Here is an 18,189-nt window from a genome sequence, read left to right as displayed (position 1 = left end):
GTTACGTCAAAGGAACAAAATATAATTTTATTTTCATTTCATAAATGCGTCAGCCTACTTATAGAACAGCAGATAAAGCAAGGGAATGCCTTTCATACGAAATATCGTTTAAATTTGCTAGTATCGATATTTTACTCATAGCTAAACATTTTCACAGCTATCGAATTCTAGAGATGTGAGCTTCTCAGCCTTTATTAGCGCGCGCACGCAGCAATGTTTTACAGGCGGCATTGTGTGTCTTCAGCGGCAGCTCATCTGCAAAGCAGGAGAGGATTAGACAGTGGTTAAATTGAGTTTCTTTAAATTGCTTACAGATCTTCGGCTCGCCCTTCACTGGTAACAACACCGGCAACTGCTCCGGTCTGGAGCACACGAAAACATAGGGACTGTCGGATTCGCCCTCGGGATAGAGCTCACGATATTCCTCCTGGGGCAAACAGCTCTCCACATTTACGCAGCCCAACAGGCTGCTGGTGGGATAATGTGTGGGAAACTTTATATTCTCGTCTGAAAGAAACGTGAATTGCATTATTTGTGCTGTTCTCATCGAGCTTAGCCCAATACCCACCCTTGTAGAGCTCGCGATAGAATTGCTCCAATTGTGCTATGTCCTCGGCATGCGGCTCCTTGGCCGTCGAGGCGATCCACAGGCGGCCGCGATGCTCACTGTACCAGACGCGACCCTCGTGTCTGAAAGGGCAATCAGATTATTATTATATATACAAATAATATATATGAATATATAGAACTCCAATACTTTTTTATGCCGGCCACTAGTAGCGATGCCCATGGCTGATGCATGGAGAGGCATTGGCGCATGTCCTGCATTTCGAGCAGCTCCTTATCCTGCACTCGATTGTAGATGCGCTCCAGTCCGTCACCGATGATCGGGGCGGGCATATTCTGGAGCTCCTTGCTGGCCTTGAAGACGGGCGGCTTGGTCACGTCCAGATTTGGCGCTAGTCCCAGAGAGGAATGACCAGTTAGTCCCTGGCTCTGGCCCTGCGATGCAGCCTTGCTGGCCGCAGCCAGCTGGCGCAGCACCAGCTGCTCATACTCAGTGGTAACCGGTGGCTCCTCGGGCAAATTGCGGCCAGCAAAGTCCACCTTGATTTTGCGCTTGAGCCGACTGCCGTGCTTCATCTCGTGCATTTCGCTCTTTAGCTGCTCGAATTTCTCGCGCTCGGCATCGGTCAGCCAGACGGAGTTCTCCTGGAAGTAGTCCAGCTCATCATCGATGACAGTTGTGCGCTTCTCGCTGTTACGATCGTATTCCAGCAGACGATCCCGTTGCTCCAGCGCTTGTTGCAATTCCTTATTGGACTTGGCAGATGCTTTTTGTTGTTGCTGCTGCTGTTGCTTTCTCTGCGCCTTCGTCTGGCCCTTGGTGCTCGCCCGATTTGAGGCCGCCGCCTTTGCCATCTGCTGCTCCTCCTCGGCAGTGTAGACGGGCTCGCCGCAGTAGAGGCACGGTCCGCTTCCTTCCTGCTCGCACACAATGCGCCCGCAGCCCAAGCAGTTGTTGATCAGCTGGTGCTCGGTTACCTGGCAATCACAGCTGCGCCGGCCCTTCAGCAGCACGCTGTTGCCCACGATTTTGCCATCGCCGGAATACAGATTGACATGTTTGTTCTGTTTCTTGGCTGCGCCACTGCTGGCTTTTTGAACAGGTGGGGAATTGAAGGTGGGCGGCGATTTCTTTTTGTTATTGCTGCGGGGCTGTTTGCCGCTGAGTAGCATGTGGCGGCAGTTATGCAGAAACAAGCGATGCTCCTCGACGTCTTCGCACAATAGATTGCCAAAGTAGTTGTCGAACTCCTCATCATTTTTGATGGCCAAAATGGTGCTGGAATTCGAAAATACGAAATTAGATGGGTTCAATGCAACCACTACGCTACACCCACGCCATCATTTCTTTCGTAACCACACAATCCAGGCATTTCGACAACGTTTCACCCAGCCACTTTTCCATTATTGCTGATGAAATACAAACCAAAACACAAATGAACAATTCAGAGTATGAACAGTGCCGAGTATGACTATCGATTAGCTATCGATAAGCTATCGCGGCTTAACATTTCAAAATGATAAATAATTAATTAACATTTGTGCCAATAAAAATAAGAAATGTTAAAAAATAAAACAATAAAGTTAAAGTCTGTTAAATATATATTGATTTACTGTGAAATGCAGGATAGAAATGTAAATTAAAAACTGAACGTGACAATCGTGACTGGAAGCAGTGTTGGTTACGGCCTTTATGGCCAGATGATACTACAAAGATACGGCAACGCTATGACAACAAAAATATGCGAAATGCAAGTATAAAACAAAATACAATAAATATTCGTGAGAGGAATGAAAACATTTTAAACGCTCTACCGCTCCCATTCGTGTTATGCTACTGCTTCCACTGTGATCTAATGTATAATAAATTTAATACTGTGCAAGTTTACGTTAAATAGTAACTTAAGATAAAGACGCGTTGTGTTTATTTAATTGGTTTGTCTCTCTCACTAGTGTCTATGTGTTTGTGTGCGTGTGTGTATGTTTAATATTTGTTGTAAACAACAAAATATAGCGCCAGGCTATAACAAAAAACTGCGGCTGCTTTTTGTATTTCTTGTGTCGTTGTTCAAATAGAAAGCGCTGCCGACACACAGCACCATTAACTGCGGCCACAAAAACAACAGCAACAACAGCAAGAGTATTTGCAAAAAATCAAAGCAGACGTCGGAAACAGCAGAGAGAGAGAGGAGTCGGAGAGTGGGTACGGCATCAAAGTCTTTGTCCAGACAGTTTAAGCAGCAGCATCAGCCGCCGCAGCAGCCACCCCAATTTTTATACTCATTCTGACAGCTGTAAGATTTGTCACACGCCCCGTTACTGAGGGAAGCTCTTCGCTTCATTGGTGCTCTTAGTACGGTTAATTTACGCTAACGGTATTCTGTAATAACCAAGCGCCGCTAACATTGCTGTTGCTGATTGCAAATTGTGTGCGTCGCCGTCAGCCAACCACGCTCGGGCTATCACACACACACACACGCACATACACACACACTCTCTCTCTGTCTTTTCTCTTCATTTGCTCATATAGGAGCCCCATACGCCACGCCGCGGCTGACGTTTGTCGTACTTTGTAAAGCGACAGCGTTGCGTTTATAGTTTCGACGCGCTCGACTCTGTATTTGTTAGTAATTTTTGTTTTTTTTTAAATTGTATTGAAAAGTTTTCCGCCTGCGCTACGTGTCATATGAGTTGCCAAAAATAGCCAAGTAATAGAAAACAAACAAAAATTAAGGAGCGACTGAACAAAAATGCAGCAACATTACTAAAAAGAATATATATATAATAAAAATACAAATTCAAATTAAATTCAAAAGAAAAGAAAAAGTATCGTGCCCGTGTTTACGTCGGTGTGTGTTCGTGCCAGTTTTTTTTTTTTTCATGTGCGTGAATGTGTTGTGAAGCCGGCATAACATCAGTGCAGTGAAACAGCTGAGAGAGCTAGCGACGGGCACACACACACACACACACTCGTGCAATAGCAACTGCAATAATAAGAAGAACAAGGAGAACGAACACTCACACAAAGGAACGAAAATGTATCGAATCGGTCCAATTGGACGCAAATCAAACTTCCATTCGCGCGAGAAATGTCTGATTGGACTCGTGCTGGCGACTCTGTGCTTCCTATGCTTCGGCGGAATTTTCCTGCTGCCAGATAACTTTGGCAGCGAGCGCGTACTGCTCGTCTACAAGCACTTCCAGAAGGCCGGTCCGGAGATTTTCATACCGGCTCCACCGCTGGCCGCGCATGCGCCACGCGACGAGGATCCCCATTTCATAGGCGATCGCCAGCGACTGCAGCAAAAGATTAGCGCCGAGCTGGGCGATCTGCTGGACGAACCGCAGGCGGCGGGCGGTGATGCGATCGCCCAGGCGCCAGCGCCGTTGCCGGCTGCCCAGCAGGAGCAGCCCCTCGAGCAGGATGCGGCGCTAGATGCGGCTCGTGCGCCACCTCGAGTCTCACTGCCAGCAGCACCAGCCGCAGCAGCGGACCACACAACCAACAACAACAACAATCAGCTCGTGACCGAGCAGCAGCTCAAGTTGCCCATGGGCTTGGCCAAGGATCTGCCGGGCGACACTAACGAATTGCGAGAGAAACGTGAGAAAATTAAAGAGGTGAGTTCAAATATCCACAAAAATAAATTAAATTGCACAAAAACTAAATTAATAAACGTGTAAAGCACGCACGCCCCCCGCCCCTTTTGCCACATACTGATAAGCGCGTTTCTCTCTTCAGATCTTATGTAAGATTTACTATATGCTCTATAATTGTACTATTATATACACACATGTACCAATAACTATATGTTCTCTATAATCTCTCGCTTCTAAAAAAAAAAAGTTTATTTGCTTTTTTTTTGCGCTCGCGTGTCATAAGCTTCCTCTTCTGTTCCACGTCTGTGGACTTCCGTCACTAGCAGAGCTAATGCTGACGGATGCTGCCACGGCGATAACTCATTGATGTAAACAAATTCTTATTAGACTTTGTCGCTAACTGCTGCTGCTGCTGCTGTGCCGCCTCCAAAGAGAGAGAGAGAGAGTGAGAGAGAGGGGCGTGCGTTGGCTGCTGGCATATTGCGGTAAACGCGAAGAGTTAAGCTTCGGCCTTGCGTACAGAAGCGTGCCAAGCACTAGAGAGACGAAGATAGAATGAAGAAAAGAGGAATGGTGAGCTGGGTAGGTGAAGAGAAGAAGAGGTAGAGAGGAATGGAGAGTAAAAGTGTTTTCAATAGCAACAAAAGTTGACATTGCTCATCGAGCTACACCTTAACGAATTGCATTGTATGTGGCATATACACATACACATACATATGTGTGTATGTGTGTCTGTTAATGAATATGTACACACATATGTACATGTGTATGAACAGGCAATATATTAGTATTTTATCTAAGGCTTCACTAATTGAAATGATTAAAGCGTGCACTGCTGCGCCACTTAGCCATGTAAGAACTGATATGAATGTATTCGAAATGAGAATTCTGGGTACGATGGATATGTGATAGTGTATGTAACAGGCACAGAGAGAGAGAGAAAGGGAGGGAGTGAGAGAGAGAGATGGGTCCTTCAGTCTTTCTGTATATTCCTGTATACCATAGGCAGCAGGAGTTCCTTTGTTCGTCCGTCCAACTGTTCGTCCGATTGAACGCAATGATCTCGTTAACCAGAAGAGCTAGAGATTTGAAATTTATATTTTATTTCATATTATTATTTTATTTTTTTATTATTATTTTATTTTTTTTTTTTTTTTAATTTTATTTTTTTTACAAGTTAACTCATTTCTCTATCGATAATTTGGTCAATAATTCATTCCATTTCCATTGATCAGTTGATCGATAATTTATACTATTTCCTTATTATCAATAATAATGTACTATTTGATCAAAAATCGTATGCCATTTTCTTATTAGCGTTAAATATCGATTATTTAAATTTGTTTCTTAATTAAAAATTGATTGTCACAAAAAAGGAAACTCTTCCTGTATTGAATTATCATTTTTATGAATATAAGGATTTGTGGATACCTACCCCCGTTCCCCTAAATTGGAAAAAGTAACGTAATTCAGTAAAAACTAAGGAATTCGACTTCTAAATTATAATGTAATAAATTTACAGCTTTTTTGATAACTCAATATAACTCAATAAGATATCAACATATGTTATATACAATGTATATATACATATATAATTTCTTGAATTGACTTTTTTACTAAGTCACAGAAAGCCGACAGTCACTGATACAGTTGCTGATAAAAGTGTAATACAAATTTGTAATAAGTCATTCTGTTCGATGGCTTTTAGGAAATGGGCGTACCCTAGAGCCCATTTGGAAACTTAAGACAAGCCAGTCGTACTTCCTCTGGGCACATTATCTATTTCTTCTCTTCTCTTTTCGTTTTGTATTTCTATATGCTTTCACTTTGTTGCTCATACTCTGTTTCTTCTTCTTTGTTACCACTATTACCACTTGGGTTCTTTACTATCTCCATTTTTATTTTGATTTTTTTGCTTGTTATGTTATTCCACTGACCCAGTATTTTAGGCGCTAAACTCTATTAAGTAAGACAAGATAGAAACTGATTCTGCAGCAATAACAAGAATACCAAATGCGAAGATCGCGAGCATAGCAAAAATAACGCGTTTACGTAGGTACAGTTTTACAGGGTATAAATGGAGTTGTCTGAGTGATAGACTGCGCAGAACTTCCATTTGACATATACAAATCTGTTTAAAGGGGAAATAAATATGTAAAATTAAAAATTAAAAAAGCAGAGATATTAAACAAAAATACAAATTTGTTTTTTTTTTTTTTTTACCAAAATCGTATTAAAAATCAGTGTTTAATTTTTAACTTTATTAAATACAAAAATAGTTTCGATTGCCTAATATGGTTTAGAAACAACTAACTATAAGTAGTAAAAATCAGCATAAATTTGGTATTTATATCCAGTTACAGGGTATTTCATAGGTACTACTGGAGTACTACAATTGTAGCCATTCTTTGTTTTGCTCTTGCGTTCGCACACTCCATGTTCCAGCACTGAGCGTTGTCGCAATACAGGTAAAAAAAAAAAAAGGTATTCATTAAAAGTGCTTGTCTGTGGCTTTTAATACTCATTGTAAATTAGAATTCTCGGTATATTGGTTAGTCGCAATGTATGGCAGATGGAGTCGTAGCAATACAAATATAATTCAATGAAATATAACTTATCTGTATGGCAATCTCGTTTCAAAAAGTTGAATGAGAACAAAATTTCTTCTACAATATATTTCTCAGAGTAATCAGAGAAATATATAAGTGTGCGTAAACTTGTATTATTCACAATGAAATATGTGTACAGTGATGACAATAGCTGCTCACTACCGTGTTTTGGGGTATATTCTAGTCGAGCACTTTTACTTGTTTACTTAATGAATCTGTCTATCAGATCTTCAGCTTCTCTCGATGTATGAAGACTCGTTTATCAAAGCGTTTTCGTAACAAGATTTTAGTTGTTTGCTCAGGTTTCGCTTTCTAATAGACGTGGCGGAGTCAATCCAGTTGTCGGCCTTGCTCCAGGCTATTTATTCATTTACCCTCTCAAACGCTCTCTCTCTCAGTCTGAGTTTCTTTAATTTGCGATAAAGTTTTTACAGTTAAACAGCTTTAAAGGTTGTCTTAATCAGCAATGTGATTATTGATTTCCAAGTAGTATTAGATCCTAACTTGAAATTTCTGTTTCCTGTCTAGTTGGCAAATAGTATTCTAGTCAAATATCTATATTGACTATATTTTTTTTAGATTCCAAACTCTGCGATTTACTCCGAACTGAATTCAAACTTCAGCTTGGAGCTTAAAGCAATTCGTAGCTGATCCCAATTAAATATAGAGTCTACTTACGACATTTTTTATACTGGCAATTGGGAATAGATTAATTCTCCTATCGATAACCTAAAATAGTCTAATCCAATCCAATCCAATCCGCCTCTTTGGGGGCGTGGCATATCTAAAAATATCCTTTAATTTGCGCATATTTTCATCGTCCTAATTGTACAGTTGCCTTACTCGCGGCTCCTTTTAAGAACTGGTCAAAAATGTTTGGTCCACGCCCACCGGGGCGTGACAAAAACGGCGCCCAGCTGCGAAATTCTTATGCGTGTGTCAACTACACATAAGTTTAATAGACATTGATAAGATAGAAGGAAACATTAGAAACATGAAAAATATAAATTAAATTATAGAGATAAAAATCTTTGAGTAAAAATCAATTTTCAGCGAGATTCGGAGTCGCACTTCTAATAGCAATGTCTGCCAAAATTAAAAGAGATAAAAAACACTCAACATCGGCGGGATTCGAGCACGTGTAATGTGCACCGTCTCTGCATCGCACTCTTAAACAATAACTAACACGAAACCAAAGACGATTCAAGCGTAATTGAGATTCTTGAAATTACCTGCAATACTCATTTGCACATGCATAAAGCAGGCATACTTGAAGTTTTTTATTCACACATACAAATATAAGCATTTGTATGTTTATACAATAAATACTTAAACAAATGTTCGACTAGAAAAACAAATATTTAAGCTCGCATCGTTCCAATAAAATCGCTTATTCATAGAAAGAATTGACATGAATCGAACATTGGCTAGATTAGAACCTGCGCTATCCTTGCAGCGCCTTTACCCTCAACGCCACTGCACTACTCGATCAGACGTACTCGATCAGATCGTAGCTAAAATGAAATCAATTTATTGTTTAATTTTGCTAAATTGTCATCGGACGAATTCAATTTTAATTCGTTTTATATATAGAAAATTTGGAGAGTTCAGCTCTAAAAATATACGAAATATAAACGGGAATAGTTATTGATGATTTCACATTTCTAATGGGTTCAGGCTTTGAAATTCATATAATAGGCTTTACAGTCTAAAATCAATTAGATATGACGGAATTTAGGGAATGTGAATGAGTATTCTGCAGTCGGTAACGCTCGAATGCAACTTTCTGGCTTTTTATATCTTGCTTGCAGTGAAAATGGCCTAAAACTAATTGAGTTTGGTATAGATTTTCATTTAAATTTTTTTTTTTTTTTTAAAGATATCTCTAATTGATTTTTAATGTTTTCGCTTTGAGATCTTTCACACATTGACAGTTCGCTCTCTCGCTCTCTCTGTATCAGGTTTCTTCCATCTCCATATGGCCGATAAAACTATACAATTAGCATTATTTGTTGTTCTCATGAAAATGTGGGCAAGACATATTCGAGCTAAACCAGAACCAGTTGGTCACGATCCGCGAATTGATTGTTAGCACGTGAATAATTATTTATATTTCTCACACATTTCTGTTAAAGTTTTACTGTTATGGCAGGTAAACAATTGTACAAACTAATAAGAAAATTAATATAATACAACGGCATCAATTTTCATATTGGCATTATTCAGTAATTGATTTTCAGTTAGTTGGAAACAGATATACATATCATAAATATTAATATAAATAGGAAATTATATTTAATTCATTAATGTATATCTGTATATAAGATATGCATATGCGATCCCTTATAAATTTCTATAGTTTCTGAAATTTAATCATTAAATTTTCTATTCAACAAAGCTGATAAAAAAGCTTTATTTTTTATTTATATTTATTTTTTATGTTGTGCATTTCATTTAGGAAGCTTTCTGCTATCTTTAGTGACAACTTAATCTAGTTTTATATATTAAGAGTTGAACAAAAATGATCAGCGATGATATATACATTATATTGGGTTCACATGCACAAAATATTTAACATTTTAAAAAGCTTTATAAAATTTCTTTTGGTTTCATCTATTTGAACTGAATGTTCGTGAAATGTGATATTCACTCATTTGCTCTCGCCTAAGCTGAAATTTTTTTAAATCTTATGTTCGCTTAAAACAAATAAAATTGTATTTTTTTTTTTTTTTTCATACATTTTGATCTGCATGATTAATTCTCATCGCGATAGTTCCAATGGCAAGTTAATAGCATTTTTATACGAATTACATTGAAATTTTTTTTTATGTATTTAATGTATTTATTGAGCTTCGTTTAGTAGGAAACTCGATTAATCTCCAAGCCAAGTAATACATCACTCATTTCTCTCTTCTCTACTCGTTTCTCTTTCTCTGTCAGTTCTCTCTCCTCTACTCGTTTCTCTCTCTCTCTCTCTCTCTCCTCTACTCGTTTCTCTCTCTCTCTCTCTCTCCTCTACTCTATTCTCTCTCTCTCTCTCTCTCTCCTCTACTCGTTTCTCTCTCTCTCTCTCTCTCTCCTCTACTCGTTTCTCTCTCTCTCTCTCTCTCTCTCTCTCTCCTCTACTCGTTTCTCTCTCTCTCTCTCTCTCTCTCCTCTCTCTTACTCTCTTCCTCTTTACATATGTATCTGTTATCACTTCTCTCTCTCTCTCTTCCTCTTTATATCTCGGTCTCTTTTTATATATGTATCTCTTGTCTGATCTCTCTTTCTCCCTCTCTCTCTCTCTATCTATGCCTCTCTATCGCTATATATACATGTATCTCCTATTTCACTCTCTCCCTCTCTCTCTCTCTCTCTCTCTCTTTCCTTTTCTACATCTATCTATCTATCTCCGTTTATAGCCCTGCTAATTGCAGGCTCCAAACAGCAGATCAGTAAACCAAACGATTCTTTATGTAAAACCAACAAACTGTTATGTAGTACAATCATAATAATAATACATAGTATAGCCATAACTCGTGCATTATAACATCGCATCACCAGTTTAACGAGCCTTGACAGGCCTACTTGTGCAGAAAATGTACGTGACTGCCCATTAAAAAGTGATTCAAATTCTTGCGGTACAATGAAAGTAAAATGTTTTCAATGTATCTATGTATATATTAGAAATATGTACATACATATATAAGCCACATTTATAAATAAATAAAAGCATATATATCAAAACGAAATACAATTTATTTTATGTTAAAAACAAAACCATTATACCCTGATTTCCCATTTTCAATGGGTTCAGGGTATAATGAGTTTGTTCGAGTTTGCATTGCATTCAAATATGAACTCAAATGGTATTTGTAGAGGTCATTTGATTTTGATTAATTGTTAAACGTTTTTATATCGTATCTTCTGTGCATAAATGGCTAAAACTGGTTATAATGCTGTCGCCTAAGAAAGGCAGCCATGACTTAACACATACTCTATATTTTGGATTGGGTTGACTGTTTTGATTTGCAGACTTTAAGAACTAAATAAAGACAGAGTTTATATACTTCTGATATCTATGTTCTTTGGGCTAAAAAGAAAGCTGTCAAATGACAAATTCTAGCTAATTTACAGCCAGAATTCATTTCATTAAGCTCAAGAATTTAAATTAGCAGCATTTAGAGTGAAGCGAAGCAAGCTTTTTTTTTTGTATCTTAGGATGTCTGCTAGTCGGACATTGCCGTCTAGAGCATTCTTACTAGTTATTACAGTTTTAATAACTGTGAACTTGCGAACCCACGGCCTAATTCTTTGGGCACGTCGCAGTTAATTTAGTCATTGCGTACATTTACACACACGCACACACACACACACACATTTAGCCATCCACTCATCAACTGTTAAGAATTGCTGTCTGTTTTTGGACTTGTTGGTGACATTTAATTGGCCAAGTGCGCGCGGGCTTGGCTTTCACAAATGGTGCGCAACAACAATTTCAGCAACTTGTGTTTGTGTGTGACTGTGTGTGTGTTTTTTTTTCGTCGTGCCATGCATGCAGATAAATACAAACAAAACAGAACAGCCACAAAAAAAAAGGCAGAAGAAAAATATAAATAAAAGCTAAAACAACCACAATAACAACAACAACAACGACAACAACAACAATAACAACGACAACCACTGTTCGGCGTTGCTTAACGATTTGTGTCAATAAACAGCAGCGGGCATCATCGAACCACTCGCCCCACAAACAATTACATTGTATGCTCAGGGTCTATTTTGGTAGAGTCGAAATATCTAAATTGTTGCCGGGAATTGCCTAATTGGAGCGCGTCACAATCTAGAGAATTGGCCTACAAATTGGCAGTAGAAATGCATTTCAATAATGTTATCCACGTATATTTATCGGGTGGATGAAAGAGATCAGAACAGAGTGAAAGAAAGTGTGTTATAAATAGATAAAAGAAAAATTCCAAGCAAAAAAAAAAAAAAAAAAATTGAATTTAATTTTCATTTTTAATTTCAATTTATATTATTAAAAAATGATACACAAATTCTATAATATTATTATATTATATTTTTAATTAATTTATTTCTTCAAATTCAATTTCAATTATAAATCCATTCATTCAAGTTCTTGGAATAAAAAGCCAACAATACAATAATCATACAATAAAGTATGTACATATTTTTGGCAGCTAGCAGCTTTAATTGTTTATTAATTCTAATCTCTAATATATAAACAATAAAAACAACTTTATACCCCGAACCCATTGACAATGGGAAATCACGTTATAATTATTTATATTATTTTGTGAAAATAAATGGAACAGACAGAATGAGGCGTTACAGACTCCATAAAGTACATATATTCTTAATGACAGCGCCGATCCAAGTCCCGTCCGTATGACCATACCAAGTTATAACTGTGTCTATATTGATCGCAGCCAGTCAACATTTCCATTTCCAATTTTCTGCGTAGATTAAACTTAATTCACGCTAATTTAAATTGCAAATAATACTCAGATGCCTAGAGCCTAAAAAATTTTATAAATGCAAATTTAATTATAATTTCGTTTAAACTAGTTTCTGGACGGAAAAGGGAACCAATAGAAGAAAAGAGCAGAAGAGCAGCTTTAAATGATCGCTATTAATAGTTGACTTTGCAAACTCTCAACGTTCCCAATTTGTTATCTGCGCAGATTAAACTTAAATCGCGCTAATTTATATTATAAATAATCCCCAGCAACCTCTGCCCCCGCTGCCCCCTCACCCACGCCATTTGCCGCATGGCATCTGACCTTTTACTTGTGCTAACATCGCAGACATGCTATCGTCGTGTCACGCACACAGCAACACCTTCTCCGTCTCGTGCGTCGACGTCGACTGCTCTCGCGTGCGGCGACCAGGCGACTGAGCCAAGGAACGTGGAACACTTGGTTGTTCCATTTGCCGAACTGTTCCGCTGCAACGTGCGCAACGTTGCTCCGCCGAGCTTCATTGAAAAGCTTACGCTGTCGTCGTCGTAGCTTTGGCAAGCATTTTTTATTTGGCGCCAAAACTCTTGCGCTGCCAACTTAATTTCGTGGTTGGGGCAAAAGCTCAGGGTTAACTTTGCAGGGTATATTAGCTATGTGAAAGGGTTGAATGCGTAGCATATGTGCATAAATGTAAACAAGTGGAATTCATTTGAGAGTCGTGCGAATATTGTATTCTAATTGCTTAATGCAATTATATTCGTGTTTAAATCAGCTTAATATATAATTTCATTATTGTATTATTAACATTTTATACTTTAATTAATTAATAATTATCAGATATAAATATTTTAATATTTTTGTTATATTTATATTTATATTTCTTATATTTATTTATTCTGTATATTACATATGCATATATTTCATATATAGAATTCTTAACTATATACTTTTAATTTAATTTATACATCTGCGTCTTTAATATATAATATAATTCATCATTTTCATGAATATATGTTTTATTTAAATTATTATTTATTTTTTTCTGCTATTGAGATTTATAATTATATTAAATTGCTTATGCTATAAATGTACTTTTTTTAAACTAACAATTGATATTTAGCAAAGAATATTTAATTTGTATTTCTGTATATTTGGTAAAAAAAAAATAATAATAATAATAATTCACAGATATTATTTATTATTTATTTTTATTATTTATTATTTAAAATTAAATTAAATATCTATATATCTAATTTATATGATTGAGTATATTTAAATAATAATTTTCATATATATATATATATAGAGTATTTGTTGTGCTGCCTGAATGCTTAGCTCGTTTCCCATTCGACATCGAACAACTCGTTACGACTCGCCTCTCGACTCGATTCGTTTATTAACGAACGGCACTCGGGTCGGCATCGCGCGTCGTTCGGCTGTCGCTGTTGGGCGTCCAGCGTTGGCCCCAATGGCGCCGTTTGGCCGTATGGCCGTCTGGCCGGTCCGTCTGTTTGCTTCGCTGGCTTCTTGTGTTGATGTTTTGCTCTGGCGCGTTTAATGTCTCGTCTGCACTGAAAGCGTCAACTCCACGCAACATTCGTACGCGCGCGACTCGATGTCAATCGGGCGCTATATACCGCCATCACTAGTCGGCCTCGTCGCAGTCGCAGTCGCAGTCGCCGTCGTCGTCGTCGTTGTTGCGTTTTGTATTGTACTCAAGGCTGCATGCAGCAGCAGCAGCAGCAGCGCCAGCTTCCTGCTCGACACCTGAACCTGAAAGAGTGTCTGTAGCTAAAACAAAACAAAAGCAAAAAAAAAAAAGCGAAAAAAAAAAGAACATAACAACAACAACAACAACAAATTGAAATAGACAACATTAGAGGAATACAGGAAATCCCTGGACGGACATTTGCGGTGTTAACGCGTTCGTTTACATTGAGTCGACCGTCAGGCTCTGGCTCTGGCTCTTTGGCCGTCATCTTAATGCCGCGCCACTCGATGCGTCGACGGCCGGCCAAAAGCGCGTAAATAAACAATAACAATGCGTTAATGTGCATTCTGTTACGGTCCGGACTCGGCGGGTGGCAAAACGCGCTCTTCATTGTTTAACTGGTATTAATTGTGTGGCCGGGCGTGCCGTTTGCCATGGCTGCAGCTGCGGTCGGAAACGGATGTGCAATGTGTTAATGACGCCATTTTGGCCAGTCTGTGCATCCGTTTCCAAGTTGCTCTCTCTCTACCTTATGTTGCCTTTTTTCCATCGTTTTTTTTTTCTTGTTTGTTTGTTGTTTATGCACGGTGTTTACATTCCAATGAGTGAATGAAAGAAAAGCAAACCCCAAGTCAGGAAATGCAACAAAAAAATGCGACAATCTACCAACATGTTTTTATATAATTAACTATGTGGCATAAGCTAAGAGTTTCTGCTGGACTTATAGACCTTATAGAAGATATCTATATATGGGATGCTGATTGCATTTCATGAAGAACAAATGTAGTTATTCAAATCAAAATAGTAAATTCTATTAAATTATAAAAGTGAAATAATTTATGTAAGTTTAGATCAACAGATCAGCAGTGCGATCTGAGCAGGCAAAAGATTGTACATTTTTGTTGTAAATGTTTTAAATCATATTATAAAGTATGTATTTCTTTGACAGTTATAGCCGTAACATTGTTGTAGCAAAGTAGGCGAGCTTCAAAGCCAATAGGTAATTTCTTAAGCTAGACTTATGTATTCCCTCTTTCGACTATATTCCACAGAATTTTTTAAAGAGTCTGGGCAAAGCAAAGAATTGAAGCAGAAGTTGCAAACGCCACAGATTATTATATTGATAAATAAATGCAACTCAAAATAGATCTACATATGTCTAATAATTAAAAGAAAAGACAAAATTTAAGCATGATTAAGAGCGTTGAGTTCAGTATTTGCTATTTGAGAACAATGATTATGATGCTGCACTCAGCTGTATCAATCGATCTATGCTGGTCGCAAATGCTGAGCTGCTCTTTATCTCTGAGTACCTGAGTACTAGTTGGGTTTACTCAGATATATACTACTGCGATCTATGCTGGAGTCGTATGATTGAGCTCCTAAGACCGAAACGTTTTATTTAAAATACGTATAAAATAAAATCATGGAGCACAAGTGTTGCTCGTTCCTCTCCCTACTTGTTCGATTTGAAGTTGGAGATGCTGCATGCCGCATATATGCTCCTCCAGTTAATGCTCTTCCTATATGTTCCCAATACCATGTTCATATTTAAACAAAAGATGTAGCACATATTCTTAGATTACTTTTACTATATATGAAATAATATATATAGTAGTAATATATATAGTAAGAAGAAGATCTTCTCATCTAGTCCTAAACTGCACACTTTTAATACTCTGGATCAATTGCCAATTGCGATATCAGGTTATAATAGTTTTTTGATAGTGTATATAAAAAGCAGAAGCAGGCGTGGCAAATTCCATAAAGAATATCTTTATTCCTCTTAAATATCACTATAAAAAAGCTGCAGAAACTATTTTAATTTATCTATTAATTTTTACATTTTTAAAATGATAACTGAGGATATCAGCATTTTTTTTTTCAATTGTAATTTAGTTTTGTTGTTCCTTTTCAAATTACCCACCATTTTCCATTTCTGAATTTCCACTGCAATGCTCACATAGCTTAAAGTCCTTGAACTGCCTGCTGCCCATTTTCCCTTTGTTCAATCAAAAATTCAACCAAGAAACTACAAATATTGTTCAATATTCAGCTAGAGTATCGATTAGAATTAAAAACTGCTCTATTTTCCATTTGCCGTTGCTTTTGCGGTTTCCATAAATGTAAAACGTGTCTTTGCCCACAGAAAGGACCATCAAAAAGTCATTATTGCAACGCAGGTCGAGTGCCTAACTCAAAGCCATAAATAAAAATAAATAAAATAGAAATGAAATGAGAAAAAATAAATAAATAAATAAAAATAAATACAAAAAAAATGAAAATCTTACACGCATAAGTAAATAAATAAAATCGTTGGCTGATGTAGAAATCATGGCAACATTTGCAAAAAGAAACATGAAAAATAAAATAAAAATCCAACTTCCAGGCTCTGCACTGCCACGCCCTCGGGGGACACAAAGCGAGCTATCAACAAAATTCAAATTCGCGCACAGCATGCCAGAAAAATTGTTCACACAAATTTTGTTTCAAGCGTAAATATGTATATAAATGTGTATCTACATATATATACATATATATGTTACATATAAATATATATGTATGTTTGTATGTATATATTTATGTGAAATGAGAAAACTCCTAGCGCACATAACATTTTTCCTTTTGCACATATTTCTTGTTTGGTGCATATAAAATGCATTTACTAAATATTTGTAACGAATTATGTTTTTTTTTTTCCCCTTAAATATTCTTCAATAATTGCTGTGTGAATTATTCGCGCGATTGCGGAATATTTTGAATTCAGGAATTCAGATATTTACCAACATATTATTCATATTTAGAACACTTTGGCATCGACTGTTCTGAATTTTGTTTTATTTTGCTTGCTCTCTAGGAGTAGACGATTGCAGGAACGATTCATATGCACCTCAAATTAGGGATAATAGATTTTGCCATCTTTTTCTCATTTAAAACATTTATAATAATACGAACAATTCTGACTCTCTTTCATATATCTCTCCTTCATCCTGATCACTCTCTAACAGATGTAAAAATTGTTGGTTTCTTTCCAACACATGTCTTTCACTCTCGTAGTCGGTCACTTTCTCTCGATCTCCCTTTGGCTCAACGTCTATCACCCTCGATCTCTCATTCTCTCACATTATCTATCTTTGTGTGTTTATTGAATATCACTCTTTCGTCTTCTTTCTACCTCTCTCTCGCTCTCTCTCTCGCTCTCTCTCTCATTCTCATACTCTCTCTCCCCATCTTAACGTCTTTCTTTCTTACTAATCCTGTCTTCTCAATCTCTGGATCTCCTATCACTTTCGTTCTATTTGTTTTCTCTCTCTTTCTATTCGCACTTTGTCTCTCGCTTTTCAATCTATCTCCCTATCTCTCTCTCTCTCTTTCTCTCTCTCTCCCTTTCTCTCACTCACTCACTTGACTCTCTCCCTTTCACACTCTCTCTCTGTCCCGATGACATCCATATATCTATTCTCATTCCTATCTGTTTTATATTTCTACTCTATCCCTTTTCTGCCTCTTTCTTCTCTCACTCCCTTCGCTAATCTCGCTTTTACACGTTTCCCTTCTTCTTCTCCCTCTCTGCCTATGCATTGCCCTCCTATTCGCCCAGCTTTTGTACACCCATCGTTAACCATATTTTAAGGGGCATACAAAATAATAAAAGTAAAAAGTAAAAAAATCTTTGCAATAGACAACTCTTGTATATGCATTTTAATAGATACAAATAAACCCCCTTACACACACACGCACTCGCACACACAGACAGACAGAGCACACATAAACACAAACGCACTCGCACACACACACACACATATAGTAAAAGCTGTAAAAAAGTAACGCATAATGCGTTATATTTCACTTGAGCAACATAATAAATACATAATAATAAGTACAGATGGCCCGTGCAGCAGCAGCTAAAGTTGAGGCTGATGCTGAATTTGAAGCTAAAAAGCAAAGCTCAGCGTAGAGCCAAAGTTGAAAAGCTGAAACAAACAGCCTTACGGGCCTGAACACACACACACACACACACACGCTCTCATCCTGTTGTGCCTAGGCAAAACGAAAAAAAAAAAAACACGAAGCGTATCATGTCTGCCAATTCCATGCGCCGCCCTCACCGTGGTTACGCCCACAACAAGCAGCAGCGAGTGTAATTTTATATGCCCACCTCGCGCTTAGAGGCGCGTGTGTGTTTACAGCCAACTCAAGTGCACTTAAGCGCTGAAAGTAAGCCAGGCTAAGCCGA

At 37.7% G+C, this 18,189-nt stretch overlaps 2 protein-coding genes across 4 annotated transcripts in view; one reads left to right on the top strand and one right to left on the bottom strand.

The window, feature by feature from the left end:
• Position 1: 1 nt before the first annotated feature.
• Positions 2-2,033, bottom strand: LOC6583988 (activating signal cointegrator 1). The gene is made up of 5 exons (XM_002009612.4): positions 1,905-2,033; positions 758-1,846; positions 569-690; positions 313-507; positions 2-255 (listed from the first exon to the last, which is right to left on the bottom strand). The coding sequence occupies exons 1-5, from the start codon at positions 1,970-1,972 to the stop codon at positions 185-187; spliced, it is 1,545 nt and encodes a 514-aa protein (XP_002009648.1). The 5' UTR covers positions 1,973-2,033; the 3' UTR covers positions 2-184.
• Positions 2,034-2,296: 263 nt separating this feature from the next.
• LOC6583987 (mannosyl-oligosaccharide alpha-1,2-mannosidase IA) overlaps positions 2,297-18,189 on the top strand; it is an 80,634-nt gene continuing 64,741 nt past the window's right edge. The window contains exons 1-2 of one of the 3 annotated variants that reach the window (XM_044011701.1): positions 2,297-2,425; positions 3,230-4,188. In XM_044011701.1, coding sequence (XP_043867636.1) covers positions 3,604-4,188 — 585 coding nt within the window. In that variant the 5' untranslated portion in view covers positions 2,297-2,425; positions 3,230-3,603. Of the gene's footprint in view, positions 4,189-18,189 lie in introns of all 3 variants that reach the window. The other 2 variants (XM_002009611.4, XM_032732114.2) reach the window with 2 other exon arrangements.

Source organism: Drosophila mojavensis, unplaced genomic scaffold (assembly GCF_018153725.1).
Source record: "Drosophila mojavensis isolate 15081-1352.22 unplaced genomic scaffold, ASM1815372v1 contig_136, whole genome shotgun sequence".
Lineage (NCBI taxonomy): Eukaryota > Metazoa > Arthropoda > Insecta > Diptera > Drosophilidae > Drosophila > Drosophila mojavensis.
The sequence above is the reverse complement of the archived record's forward strand: the minus strand, read 5'-3'. Positions and strand labels throughout refer to the sequence as shown.

Excerpts from the sequence above, each read along its gene's own strand:
- LOC6583988 (XM_002009612.4), bottom strand. The coding sequence starts at position 1,972 with ATGGAAAAGTGGCTGGGTGAAACGTTGTCGAAATGCCTGGATTGTGTG. Across the intron at positions 691-757 it reads CTAGTGGCCGGCATAAAAAA|ACACGAGGGTCGCGTCTGGT; the intron begins GTATTGGAGTTC and ends TTGCCCTTTCAG. Across the intron at positions 508-568 it reads CTATCGCGAGCTCTACAAGG|ACGAGAATATAAAGTTTCCC; the intron begins GTGGGTATTGGG and ends CGTTTCTTTCAG.